The 15,837-nt window shown below is 40.8% G+C and overlaps 1 protein-coding gene across 1 annotated transcript in view; it reads right to left on the reverse strand.

Annotated features, from left to right (window-relative positions):
* The window catches only part of PLBD1 (phospholipase B domain containing 1), a 57,716-nt gene that overhangs the window by 27,285 nt on the left and 14,594 nt on the right, over window positions 1-15,837 (reverse strand). Inside the window, exons 2-4 of the mRNA XM_060112891.1 lie at window positions 13,577-13,796; window positions 1,973-2,056; window positions 286-424 (exon numbers count right to left, since the gene is read on the reverse strand). Of these exons, the coding sequence (XP_059968874.1) occupies window positions 286-424; window positions 1,973-2,056; window positions 13,577-13,796 (443 nt within the window). The remainder of the gene's footprint in view (window positions 1-285; window positions 425-1,972; window positions 2,057-13,576; window positions 13,797-15,837) is intronic.

A 15,837-nucleotide genomic window follows, 5' to 3' on the forward strand; every position in this document is an offset into this window, starting at 1 on the left:
TAATTAAATAGCCAGCACATTCATATGGGGCTCTTTAACCTACCCCAGAGTATAGCATGAATGAGACTGAAAGAACACAGAAACAAGCTGGTTTATTTGTGAATTAACCTGACACTGAGTCAGGTGCTAGCAGTGAGATACATAAGACAGTTCTTCTGAGCAAGAAATTTATTCTCTAGTCCTAATTTGATCTTCTCCTTAATTGGAATGTATCAATAATTTTAAAGATAATTTTCAATATTCTTGCCATACCATAAATCCTGAGTAGCTTTTAAAAAATCTTACCTTTGTTCCTTCTACTATAGCCCTCTTCGTTGCTCCTACATATAGCCCATCCATTTGTGCCATAACATAGCCTGTGTGTCTCCAAAATGGGTCATCCTTGTAATTTTTGATGTTATCCCGGGCCCACTGATCTTGCTTCCTGGAAGACAAATTAGATTTGTACTAGAGGTCTCCATGGTTGTTCATCCAAAGCTAAATTAAACTCAGGTATTTAGAGATGATATATTCAGATACTTATGCTAGCTAGTATAATTTAAATTCTGGATCTTATAACATTTCAATCACTTTGAAAGGCTCTCAGAGCAAATCCTAAATGATTTTTTTTTTTTTTTTTTTTTGCGGTACGCGGGCCTCTCACTGCTGTGGCCTCTCCCATTGCAGAGCACAGGCTCCAGACGCGCAGGCTCAGCGGCCATGGCTCACGGGCCCAGCTGCTCCGTGGCATGTGGGATCTTCCTGGACCAGGGCACAAACCCGTGTCCCCGCATTGGCAGGCGGACTCTCAACCACTGCGCCACCAGCGAAGCCCCTAAATGATTTTTAATTTCTCCCAAGGACTATGACTCTTCCATTATAACTTCCCCCATGCTCTATCTAGAACTATCTAGAAACACAGGTGTAATATTTACTTATCTGTGATACTGAGACCTAAGAAAGTTGAGGATAGACTGTTCAAATATATCTTATATAAAATCATGTTTCACTAAATCGGTAAGGACAAGTTGATTAACTTTACTTTGTAGATAGAAGTGATAAACAACAGGAAAAAACAAAAGCTCTTAAGGACAGGGTGGTTTGTATTTGTTTGTATTTCTCTCAGATCATTTTCATAGTTTATGGTTTGCCCTATTCCAGTTGTCGCTAATAACAGCCTCAATGTCTCTGTCCTAGGAAAAAGTCTTTTTTTTTTAATAGTCCTTTCATTCTCTCTTCTCTTTTTGTTGTCTGCACTTTATGCAGGATGAGTTGATATAAATTTGTATACTAAAAGCTATTTCTGATGTGTTCCGGCTATCTCTAGATCAATTAAAAAAATACAGTGTCGCTGCTTCATGGGATCTAGCCCACATGCTCTGTAGGACCTTAGCATCCAACGAAGGGGTCCCTTAGTATACAATTTGGAGGGCCAAACCAAGAGCTCCTTCATCCCCAAATTAGTCTCACAGTCTGTCATCCCACAAATATAGAACAAATTTTCTGAATATTGAGAATTATTAGTCTTCAGAAAACTTTACTAAAATGGGAATATTCTCAGAGGATGTTAAGAATTATAACTTTAGATATGAGCTAACTCCCCAGCTAGGATGAGTCACCAGGTCCATGAAATGGAAGCACCTTTCAGAGGGAGGAGGAAGGATTTCTGCAAGGAGAGGAGACCCCAGGTGGAAGGGATCCGGGGGTTTGACTTTGCCTGTCTCGCACTGGTGAGGTCTTCCTCTAGCTGCGTCAGCAACTGATAATGGGACATTCAACCTGACCTCTGAAAGAGCACAAATTAGAAGGCATTTGTCCACAACCAGTTTTCATGCCATCACCAAAAGGTGCTATACTTAACTACAAGAACTACTCCAGAGTCCTGCCTAAGAGGTGGAAAAGAAATTGGTGAAGGAGAAATTGCTGTTTGAAAAGACAGATTCAAGCCCTGAAGCCTCAACAGCAATGAGAAGAGGAAAGCTATTATACTTACGTTAAAAACTCCTGTACTTTATCCACCACAGAACGTTTATTAATCAGCTGTGGGTAGAGGTTTGTGAAGTGGTCATATATATGTCTGAAAGGAGAGATGAAAATTGTTACATTTCCATTTTTCTTCTTGGATTTTCCCATCACAGTAAATTACCCAGTATTTTGGCTAACTGGGATGTTCCCTATGGCAAACCTTCCCTATCTTGTTTTATAAATCAAATGCACAATTTAAAATTGGGAAATACTGGGACTTCCCTGGTGGCGCAATGGTTAAGAATCCCCCTGCCAATGCAGGGAACAAGGGTTTGATCCCTGGTCCGAGAAGATCCCACAGGCCATGGAGCAACTAAGCCCGTGCGCCACAGCTACTGAGACTGTGCTCTAGAGCCGGGGCTCTGCAATAAGAGAAGCCACCGCAATGATAAGCCCGCACACCACAGCAAAGAGTAGGCCCCGCTTGCGGCAACTAGAGAAAGCCCGCGTGCAGCAACGAAGTCCCAGTGCAGCCAAAAATAAATAAATAAATAAATTAATTAATTAATTAAAAAAAAATAAAATTGGGAAATATTCCCAACATATAGAAAAGCATAGAATATAACAAACACCCAAGTATCCACTACCCAACTATATAAAATCATTATATTTTGCCATATTTGCTTCATATTTTTTTAAAAAGATATAAAATATAAGATAGAGTTCAACCGCTGACACTAATTGTCCTCCCTTCTCCCCAGAGGCAACTGCAGCCTTGAATGAGTGATTTATTGTTCTCATGCACATTTTTATACCATCTCTCTCTATATATATATTTAATCATAAATAATGTATATTATTATTAATGTTTCAGAACAAATACAAATAAGATCATACTATCTACCACCCTAACTTGTTTATTTTTCTCCACATGATTTTTTTTTTTTTTTTTGCGGTACGTGGGCCTCTCACTGTTGTGGCCTCTCCCATTGCAGAGCACAGGCTCCGGAAGCGCAGGCTCAATAGCCATGGCTCACGGGCCCAGCCGCTCTGCGGCATGTGGGATCCTCCCGGACCGGGGCACGAACCTATGTCCCCTGCATCAGCAGGCGAACTCTCAACCACTGCGCCACCAGGGAGGCCCTCCACATGATATTTTAAAAGAACTATCTGTTATCATCTGCAGCTTAAACTTATTCTTTTCATGTGTTGATGGTATTCTATGTTATGACTATATAAAAATTCATTTATGCAGTCCTATGATAGACATTTAACTGGTTTTTAATTTTTCGCTATTACACTGCAACTTCAAACGTTGTTGTAGATGTCTCTTTTTACACTTTTGTTTTTCTAGTATGTATGTGTATATATACATATACATATAGAAGTAGAATTTCTGGGGTGAATATTCTATACACCTATAGCTACTAGATACTGCCAAATTGTTCTCCACAGTGATTGTACCAAATTACGTTCTCCCCAACTACATGTTAGATCTCTCCTTGCTCCTTAGCCTCGCCAACACTTGGCACAGTCAGATTTTCAAATTTTCAACAGTCTGTTGTATCTGAAATGATTCTTTGTATTAATTTCCATTCCCCTCAGCATTATTGGCTATTTGAGATTCTTTAAAACTTATTTTAAAAGTTAAATGTCCCTCATATGCTATACAGTAAACATTTTTGGTGAGCTATAATTGACATACAACATTGTATAATGATTTGATACATTTATATATTGCAATGTGATTATCACCATAGCATCAGCTAACACCTCTACCATGTCACGTAATTGTAATTTCTTTTTGGTGGTGAGAACAATTAAGATCTAATCTCTTAGAAACTCTGAAGTTTATAATACAGTATTGTTGACTATAATCACTATGCTTTGCGTTGGCTCTCCAGGACTTATCTACTAGCTGCAAGTCTGTATCCTTGAACAACATCTCCTCAATTAAACGTTTTTGAATTGATGAAAATAATCCATTTACATCTGTTGTGAGTTTAATATATTTGGATTTATTTCTGCAGTTCCTTCTGTTTTCCATTTACCATCCCTTTCTTTGTCCCTCTTTTATGGTTTCCCTGTTTAAATAACATTTTCATTATCCTTCTTTTTACTTCTGCTAATTTAGAAGCTTTATATAAAATGTACAATTGACTCTTGAACAACATGAGTTTGTACAGCAAGGGTCCACTTATACATGGATTTTTTTCAGCAAATACATAGTCTTTGGATATGGAGGGCCGACCGTAAGTCTACATGAGGATTTTTGACTGTGCAGGGTTGGGGGTGAGGACTCAGCGTCTCTAACCCCAGCATTGTTCAAGGGTCAGCTGCACTTCTATTCCATTAGTGATCATCATTAAAAATTGTGAAAACATTCATTATTATGCATTTTATTATAAAATATAAATGGCTTTTTTGAGGGGGGAAGTACCACGTGGCACGCAGGATCTTAATTCCCCGACCAGGGATCAACCCGTGTCCCCTGCAATGGAAGCATGGAGTCCTACCCACCGGACTGCCAGGGAATTCTTATATAAAATCTAAATGAATTTTCTATTTTTCTCCTCCTCCAAACATACATATTTTAGCAAGCTTTACCTACCCATTGACATCACCCATTATGTTATTGTTCGAAGATTTAGTTTTACCTTTTCTATTAAAAAAATTAAAATAATTTTTATTGTTTAACTTTTACAATCAAATTTTATTAACTTCTTTGTTTTTTGTGTTAACTACTGTTCCTTATATCCCAAATGTTCCCTCTTGTTATTTTTGTTAATGTATGTCCTATGATAGTTTAATAGAAGTCTGTGAATGGTAAAATATTTTAACTTATATATATAAAAATATCCTTATTTTGCTCTTGCTCTTGGATAATTTAAACGGTTTTAAAACTCTAGTTAGTTATTCTTCCTCAGTACTTTAAAAATATCATCCTCATATCTTCTGGGTTTATTGTTGCTAATGAGAGGTATGCTGTCAGTCAAGCTGAGATTCCTTTGTAATCAATGTTTTTCTTTCTGATAGCTTTTAAAATTATTCCCTTTATCCTCAAGTTTCTGTAGTTTCATCCTCTGTGTTGTAGCAATTTAATAGGCTGTGTCTTCCAACTAAGGACTCGTGTCTTTCTCAATTTTGATCAGTTCTCACTATTACCCTGTCAACTATTGCTCATCTGCAATTCCCTCCAGTTTCTTTTTCTGGGACTCCTAACAGACATATGTTGGAGTTTCTCAATCGAACTTCTCTGTTTAATAACAGCTTTCTCATTATTTTTACCCCTTTCTCTTTTTGGGCAGTGTACTGTATAAATCCCTCAGTACTAATGTCTGATTCAGAAATTATTTCTCTGAGTTGGTCTAGTCCAGGGTTTGCCCACTTATTGATATGTTAAAAAATTAATTTCCATAATTTTCATTTATGATATTTCAAGCAGGTTCTTTTAAAATATCTACCTGTCTTATTTCTTCCTTTTTGTTCCATAAATTTTTCAAGTTTTCCTTCATATATGCGTGTGTGTGTGTGTGTGTGTGTACATATATTTTGTTGTTGTTGTTGTGACCTGAAGCTTGAGTGATCCTAGTTCCCCAACCAGGGACTGAACCTGCGCCCTCGGCAGTGAAAGCGCAGAATCCTAACCACTGGACCACCAGGGAATTTCCAAGTTTTCCTTCATTTAAAACTTAGAGTACCTTAAGCATATTTAAAGTCTTTGTTAAACCCATCTACAAAATTAATCTGGAGTGTATTAATGACGTTATTGTTGATTTTGCTTTTTCTTAGCATTCAATTTCTTTGTGCTTTTTTGAACTTGGTATTCAGGCATTTTAAGTTATGTGTTTGTTTACATTCTTAAATTTCCCCCCCCACCCCCTTCCTTTCTCCCTCCCTCTTTCTTGCCTCTCATTTTCTTCTGGGTACTTCCATTGGACTCCCTGAGAACCAGGTCTCATAGCGGCTTTGGGGGACTTCTCTCCTATGGAATGCTGCACGAATATGTGTCCTGGAACCAGCCCCGCCTCCCGTCAAGCTCACGGTTTCTTATAAATCTCTACACCAGAGTGCACATCAGCAGAAGTTATTCTGTGGCCTCTTATTTTCCAAACAGTCCAAAGCAGCAAGGTTACTTCTGCTTCCCAGCCTTGATTCAGCTCCCTCAGGTCACAGAGGCCTTCACCCACCAGCCGGGGTGGCTGTCTCTGCCTCCTGCTTCATGCCAAGGGCCCAGCAGATCCATACCCCATCACTTTTCTGCTTCATTTCTGGTTCAAGAGATCTTTAATCTTGTTTGGGGGGGGGGGCAGCTATATTACCATGATGCTCTCTTTCTATACATTTTATCTACTATTTGCTCTATGTTTGGAGCAAAGTCGGTCAAATTGTGCGCCCCTTGCACCCTCCGGACTGGAAGTTTACCTAAAGTCTGAGTTCTGGTTTTTATCTGATGCTTTTTATTGACCTAGAGGTCAGCACTGTGAGCAGGAGGTGACTCAGCCTCCAAAAATGGGAATTTGGCCCCCAGCACTGTGGAACTTTAGATATCTTTATCTAATAGTTTCCAGAACTGAAACTGATGAGATGAGAATAGAGTTTTAGTGCCAGTGAGGCAAAGAACATTAAAATCCTTTGAAATCTTTTATTTTATGGTCCTTGAATTCAACAAACTTCATGAGTGTTTTTCCTTCAAATTATCTGTAAATATTTTTTAAAAATTGAATTATCATATTTAACTTTTGTTTATATACCTTTTATTCTGCCACACCTATTCTTCTATCAAGTTGGTCCCTTTTCTATCATCTCTAAAACTGAGGGAGAGAACAGCAATAAAGCTAGACAGGTATGTGGGTGACAGGGAAGGGACCCTCTGCCCTGGCCTCATGTTTCAGGTGAATGGAATGCACAAACTCCAGGTGAGTGGGATGACTTGATTTAGTTGCTTAGGGAAGCAAAAGCTCTTCAGTTTTCCCTCTGAGGTTGCACGGGGAAGTAGCGGTGGCTGCCAGGACTGTCTGGGCTCATGAGCCTAATGCACCACCCCTGCACCCCTCCATGAGTTTCAGGGAGCAGCCAAAGGCTTTCCAGTCGGGCCTAGGGTGGAACAAGAGGACATTGGGAGTTGATGGACCTCCTGGGGGCAGAGGACATACTTGGGGTGACCACTGCAACCTCGATGACACTGATTTTGCAACTGGAGACCAGGGAGACCATGGAAGCCTCATCAGATGTCAGGTGGGGAAACACCCCAGCTAAAGACTCAATGAGACTGTTCCACTTCAGTAAATGTGCCAGAGAAGGACACAGGACAACCGCTACTTAAACATCTCCCCTCCCTCCAAGATGCCTCAGTAACACCAATCCATTCTGGACAAAAGTGTTTGGAAGAGGAGTGGCACATTCTGGATTGACTCAGTTTCAATGACATTTTGTTCCTGTTGAAATGACTATGGTAACATTTCCTGCCATGAGGAGGAATGGGCTCTTAAAATTAAAATGATTTAAATGGAAATAAAGTTCTCTGTTTTCGGAAAAAATAATTTGTGGGCTATTGACCTACCAATGCGCACTCAGGTAAAGATAGAAAAATTCATACTTTTTACCTAGAGTCTCCATCACTGCACCCTGCCCAGCTCCACCCAGAGTTCCAGATCCTCTCAATTTTTCAGTCTATTTCAATATAGGGCTGTGTTTCTCAACCGAAGTCATTTTTCCCTCCAAGGGGCATCTGGCAATGTCTGAAGACATATTTTGTTGTCACAATAGGGGGATGGAAGGTGCAACTGGCATCTAGTGGGTAGAGGCCAGGGATGCTGCTAAACTTCCTACAATGCACAACAAAGGATAATTCAATCCCAAATGTCAAAAGTGCTGAGGTTGAGAAACCCTGAAACAGAGGAACATTCATCCTGACTTGGGGGTGGTTGCTGTGGAGGTCCATATAATGGTAAAGACAGATGTAGATAAAGGAGGATAACTAGGCCAGAATTACTAAAATTTTTTCTTTCTTTTTTTGGCGGGGGGAGTGATATTCAGAGCTGGGGAAGAGAAACCTGCACCTTGAGATCAGAAGTGGAGGCTTCACCTGATCCTGCCCCACCCAGGGGCCCTGAGGAACATAATCCACTCACAGTCCCCTGAGAAGGTTGAGGCCCTTCTCTGATCTTTGAGCCTGGGGCCCTATACTTTTGTGTGCTGGAGCAACACAGGACAGCAGATAAGAGCAGAGGCTTTGAATTCTGAACTCAAAGCTTGATCCACTCCTTGTAGGCTCTACGACCATAAGCAGGATTCCCAACTTCTCCATGCTTCCGATTTCTCATCAAACAGAGCCAAGACCAGTCTCCATGTCAAGGACGTGTTAGATTTCGTTTCAGCTCCCGTGGTGTGTAAAGTCAGTAAGTTTCCTCCTAAGTTGGCCGAGACTTTGCCCATCTTTCCATCTCTCACACACGCTTTGTGACAATCACAAAGACATATGGACACCTACTTGTCCCTGAGTCTTTTTGCATTCTGTTAATACCATATCATTTAGTGCTTGTCAGGTGACCTCTCCTACTCTTTCCTAGTTGTTTCAACTTCCTACTTCCTGGGTCTGACACCATATCAGCCTCCTTTAGTACTTCCCATTGTGATTAATCCATTTGTGTGTGTATGTGTGTGCATGTGCACGGACTCCGTAGCTGGACAGCTGGTTTCCAATTCTGGCTGCTGCTTACTAGCTTTGTGACTTTCAGCTACTTACTTTAATTCTCTGTGCCCAAGTTTTCTCATCAGTAATATGGGGATAGTAATAATATATACCTCACAGCGTGGCTGTGGATTAAATAATTTAACATATATAAAATGTTTTGAACAATGCCTGGCATATTTTAAATTATACATATATATGTGTGTGTGTATATATATATAAATATAAGTGCTAGTCATCATCATCATCATCATCATATTTTGTGGTTCAGGTTAAGTCCCAAATAATTACCAGTTGATGGGTCATTTGATAATTTTGAGGGTGTGACTGTGTCTTACGTATCTTTGCTTTGGCTACAGCCTTGACCTGGAGCCATATTCAGTTTCTAATATCAAAAGGAGCAAGTTGGGGGGTATGGAGGAGATTCTTGAAGTATCTCTTGATGGTAAGACAAATGCCCAAAAAGGTTCTGCCTTTGACTAGTCTCTCTACTTGTGCCATAATCTTGCTAGAACCTCTTTTCATCATAGTTTTAGCAACTGCTGTGTCAACACGTTACTTTAAAACGAGTGGAGAGAGTACTCAGGAACTCACTCCCCACTGTCTCTCTATCCCCAGAGCCCGGCACAAGGTAGTATAACGAGGGTGTGTCGCATTGAATTGTGGCACCCAAACTGGCTAGGTAATTCCAGAGGAGGTCATTCCTGCATGTGCCTCAGCAACACAAGAGATCAGCCACTTTGTTAAAAACTAGAGCAAACCAGGTCCTCACACCCCCATCACCATTCTTTCCAGAAAGGTTTCCTGACTTATTTTATTAAAAATCAATGACTATTTATCAGCTTTTACATCATTAGTGAGCCATCAGAGACTCTTAATTTGCAACTGTTAGGGAGCCACCCAGTAGAGTTAAAAAAAATGAAGACAGAAATTCCATTTGGCCAAGGCTGCTAGACAATGCATTACATGGAAATACGTAGCTGACACTTCCGATTCATCTCTCATAAAACTGGAACAACAACAGGATTCAATTAAACTTCATAAGCGTGTAGTTAAGTAACCACTGGGGGGGGAGAAGTGCTGTGCCAGGCGTCTGGGGTATATAAAGATGAATAAGATGGGGACCCTGTCCTCAAGGCACTAACAGGTGGTGGAGGGGAGAGATGGGGCTCCGATCCCGTGGAAATGGAATCAGAAAGAGCTTCATCAAGAAGAGAGCATCATATAACTGATTCACTTCGTTGTACAGCAGAAACTAACACAACAACGTAATGCAATTATACTCCAATAAAGATGTATTAAAAAAAGGTCATTTCTAATAGCTATATGATGTAGCATCATATTGACACACAATACAAAATATTGTAATTTAAAAAAAAAGCATAAAACAAAAAGAAGAGAGCATCTGAGATGGGTCTTGGAGGTTGAGCAGGATTTTGATAGGTGGAGACGGAAGAGGCAGCATCTGGCTCTCAGGAATCACAGTTCTAAGAGATGCTAGGGGCTTCCCTGGTGGCGCAGTGGTTGGGAGTCCGCCTGCCGATGCGGGGGACGCGGGTTCGTGCCCCGGTCCAGGAGGATCCTACGTGCCGCGGAGCGGCTGGGCCCGTGAGCCATGGCCGCTGGGCCTGAGCGTCCGGAGCCTGTGCTCCGCGGCGGGAGAGGCCACAACGGTGAGAGGCCCGCTTACCGCAAAAAAAAAAAAAAGAGATGCTAGGAAGGGGCTGTGCGGGAGGCTGAAGGGGCACCACCCCAAGCCTCAGGGGCCCCTCCGGAATGCACGTCTGCGTGGCGTATCACGCAGTGAGGGGCTCCTCAGGGGCCGGGGGTGGGGCAGTGGAAGAAGAGGGAGAAGAGAGTGTGAAGAAGAGCAAGGCAGCGAGAGAAGCTCCTGAAAATTGTGAACGCCTACCTCAAGCTGTGGCCCTGGTGGACCTGCCGCCGCCGCACACGGTGAGACAACCCTGCAGGAGCCGCGCAGGAACACGGCCAGGAGCTTCCGGATACAGGACAGAGGGCGGGCCCGGGGCAGTGTCGTAAAAGTGTTGTAAAAGCTCAAAGAAGCAACAAATTGCTGCGCGCTTCGAAGGCAGTGATGGAGGATTTGAACGTATGTCTTTGTGTTTTGATTTGGTCTCTCGAGTGCTTCATAGGTTGGAAAAAGCAAATTATATTTTCCGAGGCCGTCAAACCAGCGTCCTTATCTGCCTATCTCAGTCGTTCATCCCACGATGTTCGTCCTTTCACACATCTCCCCCCGAGGTGCGGGAGAATATAAGGCACACCACTCCATTTTAAATGTGGTGATGTGGAAAAACGAGGCAGCGCTGTCCTTCCCACTGCTCTTGGCAGCTGCCTGAGCAGCTCTGCAAGATGAGAGGAAAACAAGGCAGTTCTTTCTTTTGGCCTCTGACACACACTCACCTTCTCTGCCCTGGCTCCAAGGCTGTGTCTTGGTAGGTGGAATTGTCCTTTGCAAAACAGTCCCCAGCAGTATATGTTTTAAACTGATAAAATGATGCCTGTGTATGAAGATGCTATTGCTTCTCATACAACTGTCCCTGTGTAGCTGAAAACAAAAAACTAGCCTATGACTTGTACTTTTTCTCCGCCATTGGTTTGTGGCTACAGTCACAGCTTCCAGAGGGTTGACATTTTAAGCTCTTCTGCTTTGCTTCAGAGAATGCTGGATACCTTTGCTCGGAGGGAGCCCCACGGCCTCTCTGCTCAGTTGGGACAGTGCACGGGGTGCCTATTGCTTCAGTCCTTCCTGAGTGGCGCCTCGGGTCTGAGAGTCTCAATCACGTGAATTCTTCCAGCCTCCCCTCGGCCCTATCTCCCTGCCAGAGCTCTTGTCTCTGTGAGCCCTGATTCTTTACTCCGTTTGGCATTTCTCCTTCCTCCAAATTAAACTCTTGGGCAACAGAATGTGTAGTAAGCCTTCACCTCCTAGACCATATCAGAAGAGGAAGGCAGGAAACTGGTAACCACCTGTCTCTTCCCTCTTCCCCAACCCATTGTCAGGGGTCTGTTTTAAGCTTGCCGGGTCACATCCCACTATTCTGAGCTTTGAGTGAAGCACAGAGCAGAGCCTTTGAATGCATGCTGATTCAGAAATTCCCCTACTTATTGGACTTTTCATCAATGCAGTGAAAATGACAGCCTCTGAAAAGGAGCTTCTGGGAAATGCCCCTCTAAAGATGGTTTTGGTTGTATTTCTTTCTTTTTTTTTTTTTTTTACATAGTAGCATTTATTTATTTATTTAGCTGCACAGCTTGTGGTCATGGATAAAGGAACTCAAGGATAGGTCAGTACTTTATATTATGAATAAGGCAGAAATGATAAAGCTACTTCCCAAAGTGAGATGTTAAAACTTAGGTTTTCCTGAGACATAAGAATAACAGAAGGGTCACTTTTTTTTTTTTTTTTTTTTTTTTTTTTTTGCGGTACGCGGGCCTCTCCCTGCAGTGGCCCCTCCCGCTGTGGAGCACAGGCTCCGGACGCGCAGGCCCAGCGGCCACGGCCCACGGGCCCAGCCGCTCCGCGGCATGCGGGATCCTCCCGGACCGGGGCACGAACCCGCGTCCCCTGCATCGGCAGGCGGACCCCCAACCACTGCACCACCAGGGAAGCCCCAGAAGGGTCACTTTTGTCAGAAGTCTCCTCGGTCAAACTCCCTGAGCTCTCTAGTAGTGATGCCAAAGTCCAAGGAAGACAAGCTTAGGCTCCCAAAATTCAATCTATGTTAGCATCTCTAACATAGATTAGAGATGCTCCACTCAAGTTACATAGCTTCCCTTAATAACTCATATGTATCTTATGCATGACTTCATTGAATATACTTATGTTCACACAACTTCAATCTGAATTATTTCTCCAAACTTGCAACTCAATTTAAAGAATGCAATCAGAAACCAGTGGATCCCGAAATAAAGATTTGTAGGGGAAAAGAAAAAGTTCAGATTTTTACATGTTGAATACAGTTTTAAACATGTTTTTAAAATCGTATTTAGTCTATAAAGTTTTCTACATCTCCAAATTGAGAGTCCCCTATTAAGGGGATTGTATGGTAAGGTAACAAAAATTTGGTATAAAAACAAAACCAGGAATTTTTAGTTTAAATTTTAAAAAAGAGCAGCCACAGTCCAGTAGTCATTCAACATTTGATATAATTGCCAGTACTCAGAAACAGATTAATATCAGCACTGCATTTACTATGACTAAGATGGTCATAGTAAGTGCAAAATAAGGTTTGGTTAAACTGCACTCAACAATCTAGGTCACAGAGCGTAAAAGAAGAAAGCCACGTCCTCAAGACATTTTATATCAAAGGAAGAATGAGGCTTGTTGAAATGAGTTGCAACTTTCCTTTCCTCAAAGATCTGTTCTCTAAAAAGGATGAGTCATGACTGCATTATTCTAAGTACATTTTTTGTTATTTCCATAAGACAAGGGAAGAACACGAGAATTAAATAACAATAGAGCTGGAAAGGACATTCATGTTAGACATTAAAATTTCAGTTTAAAATCTTCCCCCACTTGAAAGTATTGTTCTAAGATGGTTGAAAATAAATGCTCTTACATATTTTTATTTTGAATTAATCTTCTCTGTTTGTGGTCCTGAAAGAGCTACTCCACCTCCATTTGCTTTCAACCCGACAATAACTGACTAGAAAGATGAAATGGCTTAGCAGTCTTTTAAAAGAGTTTCATGAGAGGGAAAGATTTTAAAATGTGTCACAATTGGGGGCTTTGCTCCTTCTAGGCAGGTATGACTACTACAGGTTCAAATGTAATTCTGATAATCTTTCTATCATATGAGAAAGACCATGGCAAAGTTTCAATTCTAGTGACAATGCCAGGAAGAAAAAACCACTGTTGGGCAAAGAAAGGGACAGAGGTTGCCTGGCAGTTCTCCACCACGACTGGGTACTTACGGGGCAGTGAGGTAACCCTCCAAAAAGCCGGCTGCAAACATGACGATCTCATTGCTCAGGGATTGAGAACCGTACCCCGCTCTGATCTCCAGGATGCCCCAGCCTGTGGTTTTCACAGAGTTATTGTAAAAGCCATAGGCATCCCCATTCCTGTCTAGGACATTTTTGACTTGTATTCTCTTCTCAGTAGGCATCCAGTATGCAGTTGCATAGTAGACCCCTGGAAAAAAAGAAAAAGGAATAATGATAGGATGTCATTGAACTGAATTGCTGATACATTTTTTTTTCTATGTAACCAACAATTCCAGCACATTTGCTTTTAAAGAGTTCTGTTCTATTACAACAGAATTGGGAAATCTGCCACACTATAGTTTGTCCTTGTTACAAGTGGGAAAAAACCAGAGCCTTGACCAAGGGGGATGAGCCTAGAGCACAAAGAACCAGGTCAAAGGTAGGGGTGTAGTTGGAGCATCAAAGAGGTGGGTTTAAGTGCTTCATCCTTAGAGATGGGATTCTGGGCAAGGCAGGAGCTGGAGCTCTCATCCACCTTGTCATTCAACCAAGAATAGGGTTCATATCCCTGATCTGCAACCCTTTCCATCCCCCTCAATAGTTGGGCCAAAACATCCATATTCTCTCACTTTCTATCCTATCTCTCCAGCTTAATTCTTTTTTTTTCCTTATCAAAAATATCTTATTTACAAAAAAATTCAATTATACTGTACATCCTATACTGGAAATACATTGAATAATTGCTAGAATAAATATAGGCAATTAATTCAATGTTTTATGAGAATGAGAGAATTTGACATTTGAATGTTATCAAAGCTTAACTTAGAACATAAATAGTCAAAAAGGCAAACTCAAATTTTAGTCTCATTTAATGGCATGGTCTGTTTGTTTCTCACAAGCTCTCCAATCAGTAAGAGTCTAAGTTGTAGAACGTTATGTAACTTTTTGTACTCTGAAGGTAGAATGTGCAGTTTTTTCTTAAGCAGGATGGATGGAATATAGGTGTCTGCATAAAAAGGAAGCAGAAAGGCAAGAAACGCATGGTTGAATACTTCTCCACATTTATGCTTCATCACAATCCTTTTTATGCAACTCTTCATGTGTTCAATTGTGTTTTAAAACACAGGTCTACACAGCACCAGCTACAAGGCAAGATGGGTCATGTCAAAAGTCAAACTGGATAACTGAGACCCCAGAGTAGCTAAATTAACAAGGTTGAGGGTACCTGGCCCATCAATTTTTTATGTGCCAATTCTTGATATAACTATTAAGCCTTGATATCATGTCTACTATGTAAACACATTTATGTAGGCCAGGAACAGAAGAGATGAAGCAATTATCTGTGTAATTCAGAAAAAAATCTTCCCTAGAAAGTTAAAGAGGACATGTGGAGCTTGATTCTGCCAATTTTGAATCTGTATGCCTTAGCCTTATTATAATTTATCCCACCCACCCATATAAACCTCATACTAACATGTAAAGTGAACTGACAAGCTGGAAAAAAAAAAGGTAGGTAAAGTATGTTCAATATATAGACAGGATCCAGTGAATACAGGTCACAGAACAAAATGATGAACTGCTTTGTATTTGTCCAAATTGTACAGATAATTTTTCCCACTTTCCTTTTTACTTAGCCTGGGAAAACACTGTGAGAATCTCCAAAGACTATCTTTAATACCCAGATTTTGTCCACTGCTGGATGCCTAGTGTTTTCTTTTGAGAACTAGCATTCCCTTTTATTTCAATCTTATGAAAAAATTGTACTTTTCTACCCCTTTGGCCTTGATTTTCAGTGACTTCTTTTTTGTACACATAAGTATGAATTTCTCCTCCCAAAGTGTGACAGGTATATTGGCCTTTTCTAAAGAAATGAAAAAAAGTTAAAATATTGAAAGTTTACATACTTTTTAACAGAAACAAACTATTCAATTTTAAAGGGAGAGAGAGAGAGAAACATTTTATTCTTTCTATCATGAACAACATCAGTCAACCAAGCTTCACATTTTGGGTAGAAATTTTTTAAGTATGAATTTTTTCAGAACCTATTTTATTTTAAAAGAAAAGGAAGAACAGGTGTACTTTGGCAGAGAAGTAAAATATAAAATATACAAAATGTTTTAAAATTGGCATACAAAATTTTAAAACAGTACAATTATATAAAAATACAGCACAGACAATGGCCTGTAAAATTTCCTTCGGCCTTTCATTTGGTAGAGTTAAACAGAAAACCCTTTCTTAAAAAAAAATTA

Source organism: Mesoplodon densirostris, chromosome 11 (assembly GCF_025265405.1).
Source record: "Mesoplodon densirostris isolate mMesDen1 chromosome 11, mMesDen1 primary haplotype, whole genome shotgun sequence".
Lineage (NCBI taxonomy): Eukaryota > Metazoa > Chordata > Mammalia > Artiodactyla > Ziphiidae > Mesoplodon > Mesoplodon densirostris.